This window comes from Microcaecilia unicolor, chromosome 7 (assembly GCF_901765095.1).
Source record: "Microcaecilia unicolor chromosome 7, aMicUni1.1, whole genome shotgun sequence".
In the NCBI taxonomy this organism is placed as follows: domain Eukaryota; kingdom Metazoa; phylum Chordata; class Amphibia; order Gymnophiona; family Siphonopidae; genus Microcaecilia; species Microcaecilia unicolor.
In genome coordinates, this window is record NC_044037.1 from 115,990,490 (window position 1) to 116,007,406 (window position 16,917).

The window sequence follows — 16,917 nt, forward strand, 5'->3', positions numbered from 1 at the left end:
GCTAGATGACTGAGGAGTAAAAGGGGTGATCAGGGAAGACAAAGCTGCAGCGGAGAGATTAAATGAATTCTTTGCTTCGGTCTTCACAGAGGAAGATTTGGGTGGGATACCGGTGCCAGAAATGGTATTTGAAGCTGACGAGTCGGAAAAACGTAATCCACGTGCTGGAGGCAGGTAGGCTTGAGCCTGAACCGTGTCTGGCAGGGCTCCTCTGTACTGCAATCATTGTACTGGATTGGACTTGGGGTAGCTGATTATGAACCCTAGTAGCTCCAGCACTTGAATAGTTATCTGCATGGATTCTTGAGCACCTTCCTATGATGCACTCTTGAACACCAACTGTCCAGGTAGAGAAACACGAGAAGTCCCACTCTATGTAGTGAAGCTGCAATTACTGCTAGGCATTTTGTGAACACTCTGGGAATGGACATAAGGCCAAATGACAAGATGTGATACTTGTATACAATGAGATACCTCTTGTGGTTGGGATGTATCTGAATATGGGTATAAGCATCCTTCAAATCCAGAGAGCATAGCAAATCATTTTCCAGAATCATGGGGAGAAAGGTGCTCATGGAAATCATCCTAAACTTTTCTTTGACCAGATATTAGTTCAGGTCCCTTAGGTCTAGGATGGGATGAAATCACCCTGACTTTCTGGGCACAAGAAAGTATCTGTAATGAATCCCTTCCCTTTTTCTGGTGGTAGAACAGGTTCCAGTGCATGGACCTTTAAAAAGGAAGATAGTTCCTCTGCAAGCACTTTCTGGTGCTGAGAGCCAAAACAAGATACTCTTGCTGGGTAGTTTGGAGATTTCCTTTGCCAATGAAGGATGTACCCTAAATGGACCATTAGGAGAATCCACTGGTCTGAGGTTACAAGGGGCCACTGTTGATAGAAAAAATTCAGACTCCCTCTTAGCAGCAGGTTGTCCAGGCAAATACTTTCATGGTGGCTATGCTCCCTTGGAGCCAAAAGCTTGTCTCTTACTTATACTGGGGAACTGGCTGGGTCTCTTGAATGTGCTTCTGGCAAGGCTGGGAGCGCTGGGGATGGGTCTGTTGTTGAAGAAGGGAAGAAGGGGGGGAACCTATGCCTTTGAGAGTAGTAGGAGCCCCTTCTAGGTCCTCCAGAAAAACTCAGAGAAGTGGAGGCCACAGGAAGTGGCTGAGAGAGGGACTTGAAAGTGTCAGCATGTTTCTTGATGAGGTCAGTGACATCCTCCACCTTGTCCCCAAAAAGATTGTCCCCATGGCACAAGACGTCTGCCAACTTCTCCTGAACCGCAAGTGCTATGGCTGAGACATGTAGCCATGAGAGTCTACACATACCGATACCTGAAGTGGAGAGTCTGGACACTACATCAAAAGAGTCCAAGATATCCGTAGCCAAATACTTTCTGTGCTCCTGCTTGGAGGCTAGCTGGCCTGGAGGGAGAGTGTCCACAAAGTTAAGCACACTGAACACTAGGGACTTCAAATAGATACTTTTTTAGAGCTGATAGATCTGGATGCAGGAGATAAACATCGAAGCCTGTTAAATCTTCCCCTCCCAGTGTTCAAGCCTCCCTGCTTGGGGGAGCCGAGGCATGAGTCTTCGAACTCCTGGTTCTTTTGAGGGTGGATTTGACCATTGTGGAGTGGTGAGACAACTACGCCTTCTTGTATCCGGGAGCCTTCTGAACTCTATAAATAGAGTCACCCTCTTAGGAATTACCTGTACAGAGAGACAGGCCTCCCAGTTCTTCATCTATGCATCCTTGAGGACGTTGTGAGTAGGCACTGTCTCCAACTGAAATGGAATGGCTTCTGCCATTTCCTGCAAGAAGTCTATAAAGGAGAGCTCCACTGGAGGGGATTTCCTTCTCTCCTGTGGTGGGGAGGATCCAAAGGCAGACCCAGGAGACCTCTTTTCCAAGAAATCTTCTGGCTCCTCCTCAGACACGCAGGAATGGTCCATCTCAGACTCAGCAAAGCATTCATCATGAGAAGTCTGAGTCTGTGCCTGCCTCGGCCGACTGGAGATATGTCCAGGCCTTGATGATTGGCACCAAGGTACAAATCAGCTCTGCAACTCCAGGATAGCTTCTTCCCCCAATGTAGAGAGGGTCACTGCATTGATCAGTGCCAGCCCCAGTCTGTGCATTGACAACCGTTCAACAGGCAGGGCATGGGCCTCCAAGATGGGTTGCAGAGGTCTCACGGCTGGCACAAGTGGTGTTGATACCTCAGCACTGTGCTGCTGCAGAAGTCCCAGCTCCTCCTGGAGCATAGCTCAGAGCCGTTTCTCAAGGACAAGCATTGGTAAAGGCTGGAAAGCCAAAATGTAGACAGTATGCGAATCTACCCGTGTTGAATTGGAAGAGGTCCCAGCTGTGGGGAGATTGGCGCATTGGCACTGCTTCAGCAGGGGGGAAGTGATCTGCTCAGTGCTGATTCTCAGGTGACGGTGACACCTCGCAGTTCCCGCACCATGCTTCGAGGAGGAGCGATGTCAATGCTTCTTAGCCTTTGCTTGATGCTCAGCATCGAGGTCCCTTGCTGTCCACAAGGACAACATCAAATCCACGTGTGTCCTGAGTGTCAGATACGATGCTGACCGGTCCTAGGGTCTCCTATCAGTGCCCAATGTTGAGACAGTAGGAGATCTCTTCAATGCCAGTGCATTACCAGTGTCAGATGCAGCTCTAGCAGCCATGGAGATTGATGCCTCTGATGTCGATGGACCAGACTTAGGAGCACCAAAAGTTTCTTGAGCTGAGCATCTCTGCTTTTCTGGGTTCTTTTCTGCATTTTTAAATGGAGAACACAATTAGAGGCTTTATGGTCTGGACTCAAGCACAACAGACATCAGCTATGGGGATCAATCCGAGAGATCTGAGCCGACTCTGTTTCACCGAGCACAGCACTTGAAGCTACTGGGAATTGTCTGGGACATGAAGGGAAAAGTAGCTGATGCGAAATCAACTGGCTCATTTGTGAGAGTGAAGGAAATCTCACCAAGAAGAAGAAAAAAATGGGGCAAAAAGGACCTAGCCAGTGTTCAGGCCTCAAAAACAAAAAAGAAAACTTAAACTTGCCGCAAATGCAGTAAATAAAAACAAAAAACTAAAAGGAGAAAAGAAAAAAGAATTAAACAAAAAGGTACCACAAAAGGGAAGGCACTGCTTAGACAAAAAAGCTGAAAAAAAGTTAAATGCACTGAGGAGAGACCAGAAACACGACCTCTCTGGTCCATGGAAAACTGAAGACTGCTGGTCCCATGCGCTCATGCTGGGTGCAAAGGCACTTGTACATGCACAGTGGGAGCTGCCAAAGGCCTCATAAAAGTACAGTATGCTGGGTAGCATCCACACCAGGGCTCCATTGGATGATTTCACTTTTATGTGAGAAACACTACCTTGCTTGTCCTCGGAGAAAACAAATAATTTTCCAAGGTCTGAAGAAGTAATGGGAACAAGGGTGATCCACAATATGATTGTAAAGACACTCCCAGGGGAAGCATGTACCAAGAGCTGGTGAAAAAAAAACAGATGATAGTGATTCTACTAGGCATCACCATATTAAAGCCAAAATGATTTAATTTGTAAACAATGAGTGAAAAGCATATAGGAAAGGAATGGTGACCAAACAACTCACAAATTATTTAAACAAATTCTCAATACTACATGACTCCCAGTCAGGATTTCGGTCTAACCACAGCACTGAAACAGTACTAGTTACCCTCATGAACAAATTCAAACAATTGATCGCAACAAGCAAGAACATACTACTCCTACAATTTGACATGTCCAGCGCCTTCGACATGGTTGATCATGGAAAACTACTACATATCCTAGAGTACTTCGGAATTGGAGGCAATGTTCTCAGTTGGTTCAAGGGGTTCCTAACCACACGATCATACCAAGTGACATCGAACTCCACCACATCATCCACATGGATACCTGAATGCGGAGTCCCACAAGGATCCCCCCTCTCACCAACCTTATTCAACTTAATGATGATACCCTTGGCCAAACTACTATCAAACCAAAACCTCAACCCATACATATACGCAGACGACGTAACGATCTACATCCCATTTAAACAAGATTTAAAGGAAATTTCCAATAACATCAACCAGAGTCTACATATCAAGCATTCATGGGCGGATGCATTCCAGCTGAAACTCAATGCAGAAAAAACCCAATGCCTAATACTCACCTCTCAACACAACACGAACAAATTCACAACCATCAATACACCAGAACTGAATCTCCCAATTTCGGACACCCTAAAAATTCTGGGAGTTACCATTGATCGCCACCTAACACTTGAGAATCACGCGAGAAACACAACCAAGAAGATGTTCCACTCAATGTGGAAACTAAAAAGAGTAAGACCTTTCTTCCCAAGGGCCGTCTTCCGTAACCTGGTACAATCAATGGTACTCAGCCATCTAGACTACTGCAACGCACTCTATGCTGGCTGTAAAGAGCAAATAATCAAGAAACTTTAGATAGCCCAGAACACAGCAGCTAGACTCATATTCAGTAAAACAAAATATGAAAGTGCTAAACCCCTACGAGAAAAGTTACACTGGCTACCACTTAAAGAACGCATCACGTTCAAAATATGCACCCTAGCTCACAAAATCATTCACGGAGATGCCTCAGCCTACATGTCAGACCTGATAGACCTACCACCCAAGAACGTTAAAAAACCATCCCGCACATTCCTTAATCTTCACTTCCCCAACTGCAAAGATCTAAAATACAAACTAACGCATGCGTCAACTTTTTCCTACCTGAGCACACAATTCTGGAACGCGCTGCCGCGCAACTTAAAAACAATCTATGAATTAACTAACTTCCGCAAACTACTGGAAACCCATCTCTTTAACAAGGTATACCACAAAGAACAACAAATGTGAACTCCTACACATATAACCAGAATTGCCTCACGATATTTGCTTGTTTATAATAACATCATGCTTTATCACTATCATGTAACCCAAGACCCTTATGCAATACTAAATGTCTATTTTCTTATGTATTTCTACTATTCATGATGTAATGTAAGCCACATTGAGCCTGCAAAAAGGTGGGAAAATGTGGGATACAAATGAAATAAATAAATAAATAAATACCTTTTAAGTAATTATGCTTCTGGTCTCAGGGCCTACTCACATAGAAAATTAAAAGATAGGGCTTGACCTACCAGCCAGAGTTTGCCTCCAACAAATCCCATCACTCGCTTGCCTCTCACTATATTACTCACCGTGAATAAAAGACAGAGGGAGTGGCAGCTGCCCTTCCTCTGCTCCAAGATGCAGGCCAGATGTCCATCCTCCCTTTGAATATATCTCCGGGTCAGGCTGGATCCATAGTGTTCTGAACAGAGAAGCTGAGACATGCTGGTTGCCATCTTTCCTCCACCTCTTCCAGGAAACAGCTAATGAATGTATAAGCAGGAGTCAAGAGAAGCCATACACCTGCTCTGTTACCTCCATACGTACTTCATCTAATCTGATTTGTTTCACGCCTTTCTACAAAACAGTACTGCAAATGTGTTTCAACACAGTATAAAATACAACCAATTCATATTTCAGTTAATACAATCAATTCACATTTCAGTTAATGTATAATAAATACAGCAAAACATTTTCACTTTGTTTATACATTTAGGGCTCAGTATTCAAAATGATTTAAACAGCCAGGAGAGACCTGGCCATTTTAATCGCTTGACCAGGGCTAACCAGGCATGTTCAGTGGCACTTAACTGGTCAGTGATACTGAATATGCCCGGTTAGCGCGCAAGCCAAAACCAGCTATTTTGAGGGCATTCTGGAGGCAAATATATTTATTTATTTATTTGTAGCATTTGTATCCCACATTTTCCCACCAATTTGCAGGCTCAATGTGGCTTACATTTGCCATAATGGCGACTGCCATTTCCGGGTAACAGAAGTACAAATGGTATTGCGTTAAGGTGCATACATACATGGTAACATGCATGGAACATAACATACATGGAACAGATCATGGTATAGATATATATCATGTGCATGTATACATGGTAAGGAAGAATATATTATGGTAATGCATGAAGGTTCCTGAGTGATAGATTGGACTGTAACATACATTAGGTCATTGACTATGGAGAGATGCTATTCTACATAAAGATTAAAGTGGTAGTGCTTGTTCATTAATGGCAAAGAGGTTAGTCAGTTCAGTGAAAGATTTCAGTTATGTCTAAGTCGTGTAAAGTCTTATTATTTAAGATGGATGTTTATGGTATGCCTTCTTGAACAGATCTGTTTTCAGTAGCCTTCGGAAGTTAGTTAGGTCTTGTGTTGTTTTTATGGCCTTCGGTAATGCGTTCCATAGCTGCATGCAAATGTATGAGAAACTGGTCGCATATGTGGATTTATATTTTAGCCCTTTGCAATTAGGGTAGTGGAGATTGAGGAATGTGCGTGCTGATCTTTTTGCGTTCCTGGTAGGCAAGTCTATAAGGTCTGACATATAGGCCGGGGCTTCTCCATGAACGATTTTATGGACCAGGGTGCAAACTCTGAACGCAATTTGTTCTTTAGTGGGAGCCAGTGTAGTTTCTCTCTTAGGGGTTTGGCACTTTTGTATTTCGCTTTCCCAAATATGAGTCTGGCTGCTGTATTTTGAGCGGTTTGAAGTTTCTTAATGATTTGTTCTTTGCATCCAGCATAGATGGCATTGCAGTAGTCTAGATGGCTTAGTACCATTGATTGTACTAGGCTGCGGAATACTTCCCTTGGGAAGAAAGGTTTGATCCTTTTAAGTTTCCACATTGAGTAGAACATTTTCTTTGCTGTATTTTTCGCGTGATCTTCTAGTGTGAGATTTCGGTCAATTGTGACTCCCAATATTTTCAAGCTGTCTGAGATCGGAATGGTGTAGTCTGGGATATTTATGGTATTGGGTTTGTTTGTATTGTATTGTGAGGACAGGATGAGACATTGTTTTTTTCTGCTTTAGTTGGAATGCGTCCGCCCATGAGTTCATTATTTGGAGGCTGTGTGTGATTTCGTTTGTGATTTCGGTTATATCTTGTTTGAACGGGATGTATATCGTGACATCATCTGCATAGATGTATGGGTTGAGTCCTTGGTTGGATAACGATTTGGCTAATGGTGTCATCATTAAGTTAAAAAGAGTTGGCGAGAGCGGTGATCCTTGTGGTACTCCGCATTCAGGTTTCCATGGTGTTGACGTTTTTGAGTTTGATATCACTTGGTAGGTTCTTGCCATTAAGAAGCCTTCAAACCATCTAAGTACGTTTCCTTCAATCCTGAAGTAGTCCAGGATGTTTGAGAATATTTGGTGGCTGACCATGTCAAATTGTAGGAGGAGCACATTGTTTCCAGTTGCAATTAATTGTTTAAATTTGGTTATGAGAGTGGTTAGCACTGTTTCAGTACTACGGTTGGATCGAAATCCTGACTGTGATTCATGTAGTATGGTGAATTTGTTTAGGTAGTTAGTGAGTTGTTTGGTTACCATACTTTCCATTAGTTTGACTACCAGGGGGATTGATGCTACTGGTCGACAGTTGGTTGTGTTGTTTAGTTTTTTCTTTAAGTCTTTGGGTATAGGGTAAGAAGTATATTTCCTTTGTCCTTGGGGAATAGTCCATGTTGTAACATGTAATTCAAGTGTGATGTAAGGTCTGTTATGAAGCGTTGCGGGGGGCGAGCCTTATTAGGTTGCTGGGACAGATATCCAGTTTGGAGTGGGTTTTGGAGAATTTGTTAATTGCTTGAGTGATGGTTTCTTCGGTTAACAGATCGAAGTTAGTCCAGGTTCGATCTGCTGGGTATTCACCGGTAGTTGGGTCCAAGCATTCCATGAATTTTTCGTGATCAGTGGTATTGAGTGGTAGCATGGTTCGTAGTTTTATGATTTTCTCATTGAAGTATTTGGCAAGGTTATCTGCTGATGGGATGTCTGTGCTAGTTGTGGTCACCGGTGTGGTGTCTATTAATTTGTTCACAAGTTGGTAGAGTTTATGTGCGTCTTTGTAGTCTGGACCTATTTTGGTTTTGTAGTATGCTCTTTTGGTTTGTCTTATTGAGTATTTATATTTTCTTTGCTGTTGTTTCCATGCGTTAAGTGTATATTCGTCTTTCATTTTTTTCCATGCTCGTTCGAGTCTCCTAGTATGTGTTTTTAGTGATTTCAGTTCTTCGTTGAACCAAGGTATTGAGTTTTGTCTACATGTAGTTCTTTGTTGTAGTGGTGCAATTATGTCTAATGTGTTCTTACATCTGTCGTCCCAATTTAGTAGATAATGTTTGGAATCTGTTTGTGCCATCCAATCATTATTGTACATCTGTTGCCAGAATGTTACAGGGTCAATTTGGCCTCTCGTGGTGTAAGTTATGGGTTCTTGCTTCAGGTTCATACCTTTTTTCCTCCACAGTAGGGTGGAGTTTAGTTTATAGTGATCTGACCATGGTATGTCTGACCATTTTCTATCTGTTAATATAAGGTTTCGGTCTGAGGATAGTTTGTGTGTGATGAGGTCAATTGTGTGTCCTTTGACATGTGTAGCTTGTATAGGGGGCCAGCTAAGGTCCCATAGTTGGAGGAAGTCCTTGCATTCACATGTATTGGTTGCCTTAGGGTCCTTGAGGTGTATATTTATGTCTCCAATAATAAGTAGGTTGGGGTTTGAGACACAAGTATTTGATATGAAATCCATGAAGAGTGGTTGACACTCTTGCCAATTACCTGGTGGTCTGTAAAATAAGACAACGTTTAGGTTGTCAAGCAGGTTGGTATGGTTGATTCTAACTGAGGCGATTTCAAGTTCTGGTGTTATAGACTCCGCAGTTGTTGTTATATTGAAGTGAGATCTGTAAATTAGTGCTAGACCTCCATAGCACTTAGTACAGGTAAATATTATAATGCTATATCTGTGTGTGTGGGTTTAGATGGGAATCAATGAGAGAAAGGTAAGAATGGGGGCAGGGCCGTGCCAAGGGTCTCTGGTGCCCCCCTGCAGATTATGAGCTGGCGCCCCCCCCCCCCCCCCCCCGCTTCTTCATTAGATGTTTCTGGGTTGCTACCTGTCTTTCCTTTAGACTGAAAACTACAGGCCCAGCCAGACCTGAGAAAAGGGTCTACCACACCCTTCAATGTCAAGCATATACTAGAAAACTGTAAATTAGCTTACACAGGAAAGCAGTTTAAAAAAATAAACACAATTCCTGCTGTTTCTTAACACTGCTCTCCAGAGAAAGCACTGCCTTTATAAAGAGGCTTTTCAGTGGGACTTAGCCTATTAAAAACTATTAGCATAATTAGGAATGGCCAGCCCTTGTAACTGCAGAGACCTAAGCTTTGATTATGCATGTTCCTCTCTTTGTTACCTGGGTCTCTTCATCTCATTTAGAGTCTGACCTTGCTGGCTCACTGGGAGCCCAGTCTCTTGGGAGTAGAAGAACTGCTGGGCTTTTTTTTGCAAGGGCAGCTTCTACGCTAGTGCAATAGCAACATTAACATTTTATTTTTGTTACATTTGTACCCCGCACTTTCCCACTCATGGCAGGCTCAATGCGGCTTACATGGGGCAATGGAGGGTTAAGTGACTTGCCCAGAGTCACAAGGAGCTGTGCCTGCAGTGGGAATCAAACTCAGTTCCTCAGGACCAGAGTCCACCACCCTAACCACTAGGCCACTCCCAAATGTTATATTAGGAGCACAAGTTATAAATATTGCAGTGTTTTCCAAGTCAGTCAGTCAGTCCTGGAGTACCCCCCCTTGTCAGTCAGGTTTTCAGGATATCCACAGTGAATCTGCATGAGATGGATTTACAGCCACATTGAGCCTGCAAAAAGGTGGGATAATGTGGGGTACAAATGCAATAAATAATAATAATAATACTGCCTCAATTGTATACAAATCTCTTTCATGCAGATTCATTGTGGATAGCCTGAAAATCTGACTGACAAGGGGGGGGGGGGGTACTCCAGGACTGACTTGGGAAACACTGATTTACTGCTCATTGGGCAAGTACTAAGCTCAGTACTGCACGAAAACAGAATCAGAACTTCTGCCATAAAATGTAAAAGGTGCCCAAGTTAAATTAGTAATGTATTCTGCTTCCAAAAAATAAGAAAAACACTACAGATTAGGACTCACTGTATGGTTACCAAAGGTTATAAGTCCTTCAGTCTACCCAACCCGAATCGAGACAACCAGTCCTCGAAACTCAAAGGCTTTTTATTTGTTTCTTTCCGCCCTCTCTGTATCTTCTGTTCCATCATGTTTACATTCATGTTTACGCCTTTGGGTAGCCAGGAGAAGGAGGAGTGGCTGGTTTCCAGAAGGCAGAGCAGCAAAATCCCCAGTACTGTCCCTGGCACAGGCAAAAAAAAAAAAAAGGCACCTCATCATAGCATCGGAGAGAATACACGCCCCTAACCAGTTTCAGAGAAAAAAACAGCGATCACCCTGCAGCTGGCAAGCAATCTTCAAAGAAAACACGCAGCCAGGGGATACCTCCTGAGCAGAACTGGGGATGCAATCAACTGCTATTGATATTTCAGGCTCACATCAGCCACTGCAGTGTACCCTTCTTGCAGGACAAGGCTGGGACATGCAGGAAATCAAAACCATTTCCCGATCCCAAAGGTTTCTATAGCAGCAACTGCCCTATCACCCATCCGTTGGGAAATAAGAATAGGAATTGCATTATTGCATAGATTCCCTCCGACTGCAAATGCTAACCACCCAAAGGCTCAAAGTCACTTACATAATCACGCAGGCAGCAGGGTCATTAGTGTACAGGCAGCACCAGATTGAAAATACTGCGTGCAGTGTGCATCACTGACCTGAGCCCGTCAGATTCAAGTACCTGTGCAAAACTAAACAGCCCCACCAGTCCCTGCATGTGAGGCTTCCTTCCAGAGGTATTTCAAAACCATTGAACTAGTTTCGTGTTTACACCTCGGACAGAGGGAGCTGGGGGAATTTCCTCAGAAACTCAGCGCTGCTCCAAGGTCTCTATCTGCCACCTATTTGACAATTTCTATCACCAATTAGCAGCTAAATCAACATCAGCAAAAACAAAAAAAAAAGTTAAGACGTACTCTGCAAGTCTGCATCCGCGCGTGGGAAGAGCTGGGCGCCAGGCGGTGCCAAAGGCGGGAAGGCAGCAGCGCATACGCGCCGACGCGTCAACGCGCCGACGCGGTAAGTTTTTTTTTTTTTTAATTTGGATTTTGAAATACAACTGGACGGCAGCGCCAGACGCGGCGCCCTTGTAGGCAGGCGCCCCCCTGCGGTGCTTACCCCGCTTACCGGGTTAGCACGGCCCTGAATGGGGGTGGGGTGCAGAGGAAGAGGGAAGCCTTGAGGTAGGGCTGAAGATGCGTGTGTGTGCAGAGAAAAAGAAAGAGCCTAAGAAAGCAGAGCCATGTGCTCTGAGAGAGAAAGCTTTGGAGTAGGGCTGAAGGAGAAGGGGGGGGGGGCAGTGCCAGGGGCTCTGGTGGCTGGATATGTGTGAGCAGAGAGAGAGAGAAAGGAAGAGAGGCAGACCAACCCAGAGCCATGTGCTCTGACTTTTATATACCTAACAAGGCCAGAGAGAGATCAAATGACTTCTTCCCTTCCCAGCCTTTTGTTAATTTCCTGATGTAAGGAAGGTGAGCATTTTCACAGGTTCTACTCTTTGAAGTCTCTATTTTTGGAGGCTCTCTGTCTGGCTTTCATTATTCTCAGAGCCCTGCTCCCAGATGCCCAGAGAGGACAAAGGTATGTTAATTAGGGGTAATCAAGAAAATACAGGGCTAGCAGGCAGCTGGGCAACATTTGGTCCATTTGCCATCCTCAGTGCTTCCTGAGGGAGGGGGGAATTATCAGAAGCTGGAAGCTGGTTTCATATTAATCTAAGTATGTCCAGCAAAACGAATGCTGACACCTCACCACTGCCTCAAACGATATAACCGCCTAAGAATAGATGGTTCACAGTAGGCTCAGGCAGACTATGACATGGCACAGAAGCATCTGCCCTCACAAGCGTTGCCCCTACAGAATTCTTCTGCTCCATTACAGCACTGATATGCCCCTGAAAATAGAACAGAGGCAGAACAAAAACCAATGAAGGTGGAACAAAAAGCAATGAAAGTGCCCAAAGAGAAAATACACCCCCAAAGCACTAATATTGAAACTCATACCAGGAAACTGTTGCTACTAGGGGATTCCATCATCATAGGCATTAACTTTGAAACAGAGTTCAAGGGGCCAATGCAAACTGAAATGCCTTCCAGGCTCCTCAGCTACCAGGAGTACTAAGCAAATAATTACTATAATCAGCGAAGAAACTAAGGAGTCAAACACTGATGTTGTTATCATTTACTATGTTATCTACCTAGGAACAAATGGCCTGTCCATTAATACTCCAACTGCAGCGCAGAGAGCTTTTCAGGAGCTGGGGGAGGGGTTAAAACCTGATTTATGTTTCTTATATGAGTGGAATATTTGTTTTACTTTCTTATTATTTTAAGCAGTTCCTTTAGATACTTCTTTTATTTTTTTGCTTTTATACCATACATTGCAGGTTGTAAACTGTTCTGACTTGCTGTGCAAATAGTGATGGAATAGGAAAATTAATAAACGATAAATTTGCATTCACTGCCTCCATTGTATGTAAGTCTATCTCATGCATATTTAGGGTTACCATACGTCCAGTTTTACACGGACATGTCCTCTTTTTGAGGACTTCGGGACATCCGGGCGGATTTTGCCAGCTTGCCCGTTTGTCCAGTTTGCAGACGAATGGGCAGGCTGGTGGCAGCGGGCAGATGGGCAGGTGGCCCTCAGGGGGGGTGTCCTATCCTCCCCTCTTCTCCTTTACCTTATTATTGTGCCCTGGTGGTCTAGTGGCCTCTTCAGGGCAGGAAAGAGCCCCCTCTTTCCTGCTTAGCACGGCTGCACTGTCTTGTTCCCAGCGCTGCATCCCGAAGAGGCCACTAGACCACCAGGCATTACAATAAGGTACAGGAGGGGAGGGGTAGTGAATGGTCCTGGAGTCATGTGGGTGTAGGAAGGCTGGAAAATTGGGGAAGGGATATACATGGGGGGAGAGGGAATTTGACTTTCTGGGGGGGGGGGGGGGGGGGGGGGGTCAAAGTGTCAGGGGGCAGGGTGATATTTTGTGTCTTCTTTTTTTCTTAAGGCTAATATGGTAACCCTATGCATATTCATCATGGGTATCCTGAAAACCTGACTGGCTAGATGTGCCCTGAGGATGGGTTGAGAACTCCTGCTCTAGGCTCTAAGCTTTTCTTCTTTTTTTTTCCCAAAACTTTTAACATTTGTTTTTCCTAAGCTTTTCCAAGCTTCTCTGCCATACCAGGCTTTGTCAGCCATTACTCTTGGGGGTGATGCTCAAAGACAGAGCACAAAGCATGGTGGGTGCATGGAGCAAACTCCTTTGAATGATCTAGAAGCCTCGTTCCAAGTTCCTCACACCACTTGCTGTCCAGAGGACAGAGACAGTTGAACCACATGTAATCATTTTTTCCCTGCCTAATTCTGGTGCTGCTACTGTTTCCAAGGCCTTGAACTGGAGTTGGCATCTTTCCTGGACTCAAAAGGTTTGTAAGTCTGTGGGTTTAATTATTTCTTAGGTTAGTAGCTAAAAAAAAAGTTTATTTTTGTTATTCCTATGTGCAAGGCAGAAGTTTTGACAGATTTGCACTTAGGATTCCCTACGACTGCACCATACTGCACTACATCGAACTTCACTACTGACGGTAATCAACCACTGACTTCCCCAGCTCCTATTCCAACATACAATCAACGCTAACATGAATACTAACAAAGTGCTCTTAATAATCTATTTTCTCCCCCTAATCCAACACGCATTGATATCCCCTCTCACAGACAATAACTTACCCACAATACACAAACCCTACAGATAACCCAAAAACAACACACCTGTCCAAAAGAACAACAACCAATCAAATGGAAAACCTACCACACACACGGGCACAATCAACAGAAAGATAAGAAAGGACACAACAAACCCAGATATCAAGAGGATAGACAACTTATAAAAAATAATACATCCACGACCTCAACTGAACCCTACCAAGTGATCCAACTGGGTTATATAAATGCCAGATCAGTAGTAAACAAAACAACGACAATAACAGACTGGATCACAACAGACAATCTAGATCTTTTATTCATAAGCGAAACCTGGATTCATGACCTTAAAGACCCCATAATCTTAGATCTATGCCCTCCAGGCTACAAAATCACCCACTAGACAAGGAATGGGAAAAGAGGAGGAGGGATAGTTATAATCTATAGAACCCACTTCATTGTTACAACTATAGCCAAATCCATACTTCCTCAACTTGAAATTGCCTCAGTTAGAATCAATCATCTAACCCTACATGACCACCTAAACATTGTCCTGTTTTACAGACCACCAGGCAATTGGCAGGATAGTCAAACACACTTTATGGACTTTATTTCTAACACATGTGTTTCTACCTCTAACCTTCTTATAGTAGGGGATATCAACCTTCATCTTGAAGATCCTAACTCCCGAAACATAAATGAATGTAAGGATTTCTTCCAATTGCTGAACATTTACTGGCCAAACATGCAGTCAACTCACACTAAAGGACACACACTAGACATCATTACATACAAACTCTCTTCAGACATAAATCTTGTGCCCACAGATATAAAGTGGACAGCTACACCATGGTCCGACCACTACAAAGCAAACGTGTCCCTTCAATGACGAATAAAAAATCTACACCAGCAACAAGAACGACTAACTTATACCACCAGAGGTAAAATAGATCCATTAATATTCTGGCAACAATTCTACAATAACGAATGGACAGCACTAACGGAATCATACCAATTTATTCAAAATTGGGACTACAGATGCAGAAGCATATTAGACAACATAGCACCACTTCAAACCAGAACCTCACACAGAAAGAACGCAATACCTTGGTTCAGTGAAGAACTGAAAAAATTAAAAACACAAGTTAGAAGATTAGAACGAGCATGGAATAAAAGGAAAGATGACACCACACTCAATGCCTGGAAGCAACTACAAATACACCATCAGACAAACTAAAAGATCATATTATAAAACTAAAATCGGACTAGACTACAAGGATACACACAAACTTTTCCAACTCATCAACAAATTATTAAATACTACACTGGTTACTTCTAATGGTATAGACACCCCATCAGCAAACAACCTCGTGAAATACTTCAATGAGAAAATCGTAAAGCTACGACTCACAATACCTACCAACTCAAACGACTACGTAAAACTCCTTGGCTGTCTAGACCCAAACCCTGGTGAATCCCCAGCAGACAGAACATGGACCGACTTCGACAATCTCTCGGAGGACATCATCTCCCAAACGCTCAGAAGATTTGCCAAGTCCTACTGCAAACTAGACATATGCCCTAATAACCTTATAAAACTCGCCCCTCAACAATTCGTATCAGATCTCACTACGCATATGAACTACATGTTACAGAATGGACTCTTCCCAAAGGACAAGGGAAATATTCTACTCACACCTATACCTAAAGATGCAAAGAAAAGTACAAGTGACTTAACCAACTACCGCCCAGTAGCATCCATCCCGCTGATAGCGAATGCTACATACCTGTAGAAGGTATTCTCCGAGGACAGCAGGCTGATTGTTCTCACAGATGGGGTGACGTCCACGGCAGCCCCTCCAATCGGAACTTCTCTAGCAAAGTCCTTTGCTAGTCCTCGCGCGCCGATGCGCACCGCGCATGCGCGGCAGTCTTCCCGCCTGAACCGGCTCGTGTTTGTCAGTCCCGTAATAGCAAAACAAAGACAAGGGAAGACACAACTCCAAAGGGGAGGTGGGCGGGTTTGTGAGAACAATCAGCCTGCTGTCCTCGGAGAATACCTTCTACAGGTATGTAGCATTCGCTTTCTCCAAGGGCAAGCAGGCTGCTTGTTCTCACTGATGGGGTATCCCTAGCCCCCAGGCTCACTCAAAACAACAAACATGGTCAATTGGGCCTCGCAACGGCGAGGACATAACTGAGATTGACCTAACCATTTCCCAACTAACTGAGAGTGTAGCCTGGAACAGAATAAACATGGGCCTAGGGGGGTGGAGTTGGATTCTAAACCCCGAACAGATTCTGAAGCACTGACTGCCCGAACCGACTGTCGCGTCGGGTATCCTGCTGCAGGCAGTAATGAGATGTGAATGTGTGGACAGATGACCACATCGCAGCTTTGCAAATCTCTTCAATAGTGGCTGACTTCAAGTGGGCTACCGACGCTGCCATGGCTCTAACATTATGAGCCGTGACATGACCCTCAAGAGCCAAGGAAATGCAATCTGCTAGCCAATTGGATATGGTGCGTTTCCCCACAGCCACTCCCCTCCTGTTGGGATCAAAAGAAACAAACAATTGGGCGGACTGTCTGTTGGGCTGTGTCCGCTCCAGATAGAAGGCCAATGCTCTCTTGCAGTCCAATGTGTGCAGCTGACGTTCAGCAGGGCAAGAATGAGGATGGGGAAAGAATGTTGGCAAGACAATTGACTGGTTCAGATGGAACTCCGACACAACCTTTGGCAAGAACTTAGGGTGACTGCGGAGGACTACTCTGTTATGATGAAATTTGGTGTAAGGGGCCTGGGCTACCAGGGCCTGAAGCTCACTGACTCTACGAGCCGAAGTAACTGCCACCAAGAAAATGACCTTCCAGGTCAAGTACTTCAGATGGCAGGAGTTCAGTGGCTCAAAAGGAGGTTTCATCAGCTGGGTGAGAACGACATTGAGATCCCATGACACTGTAGGAGGTTTGACGGGGGGCTTTGACAAAAGCAAACCTCTCATGAAGCGAACAACTAAA

General features: G+C 44.2%; 1 protein-coding gene across 2 annotated transcripts in view; it reads right to left on the bottom strand.

The window, feature by feature from the left end:
- The window catches only part of C7H16orf58 (chromosome 7 C16orf58 homolog), a 137,173-nt gene that overhangs the window by 52,654 nt on the left and 67,602 nt on the right, over positions 1–16,917 (bottom strand). Inside the window, exon 2 of one of the 2 annotated variants that reach the window (XM_030210465.1) lies at positions 5,260–5,433. The exons of the other annotated variant lie outside the window; for it this stretch is intronic. Within the exon in view, the coding sequence (XP_030066325.1) occupies positions 5,260–5,433 (174 nt within the window). The remainder of the gene's footprint in view (positions 1–5,259; positions 5,434–16,917) is intronic. 2 annotated transcript variants of the gene reach the window in all.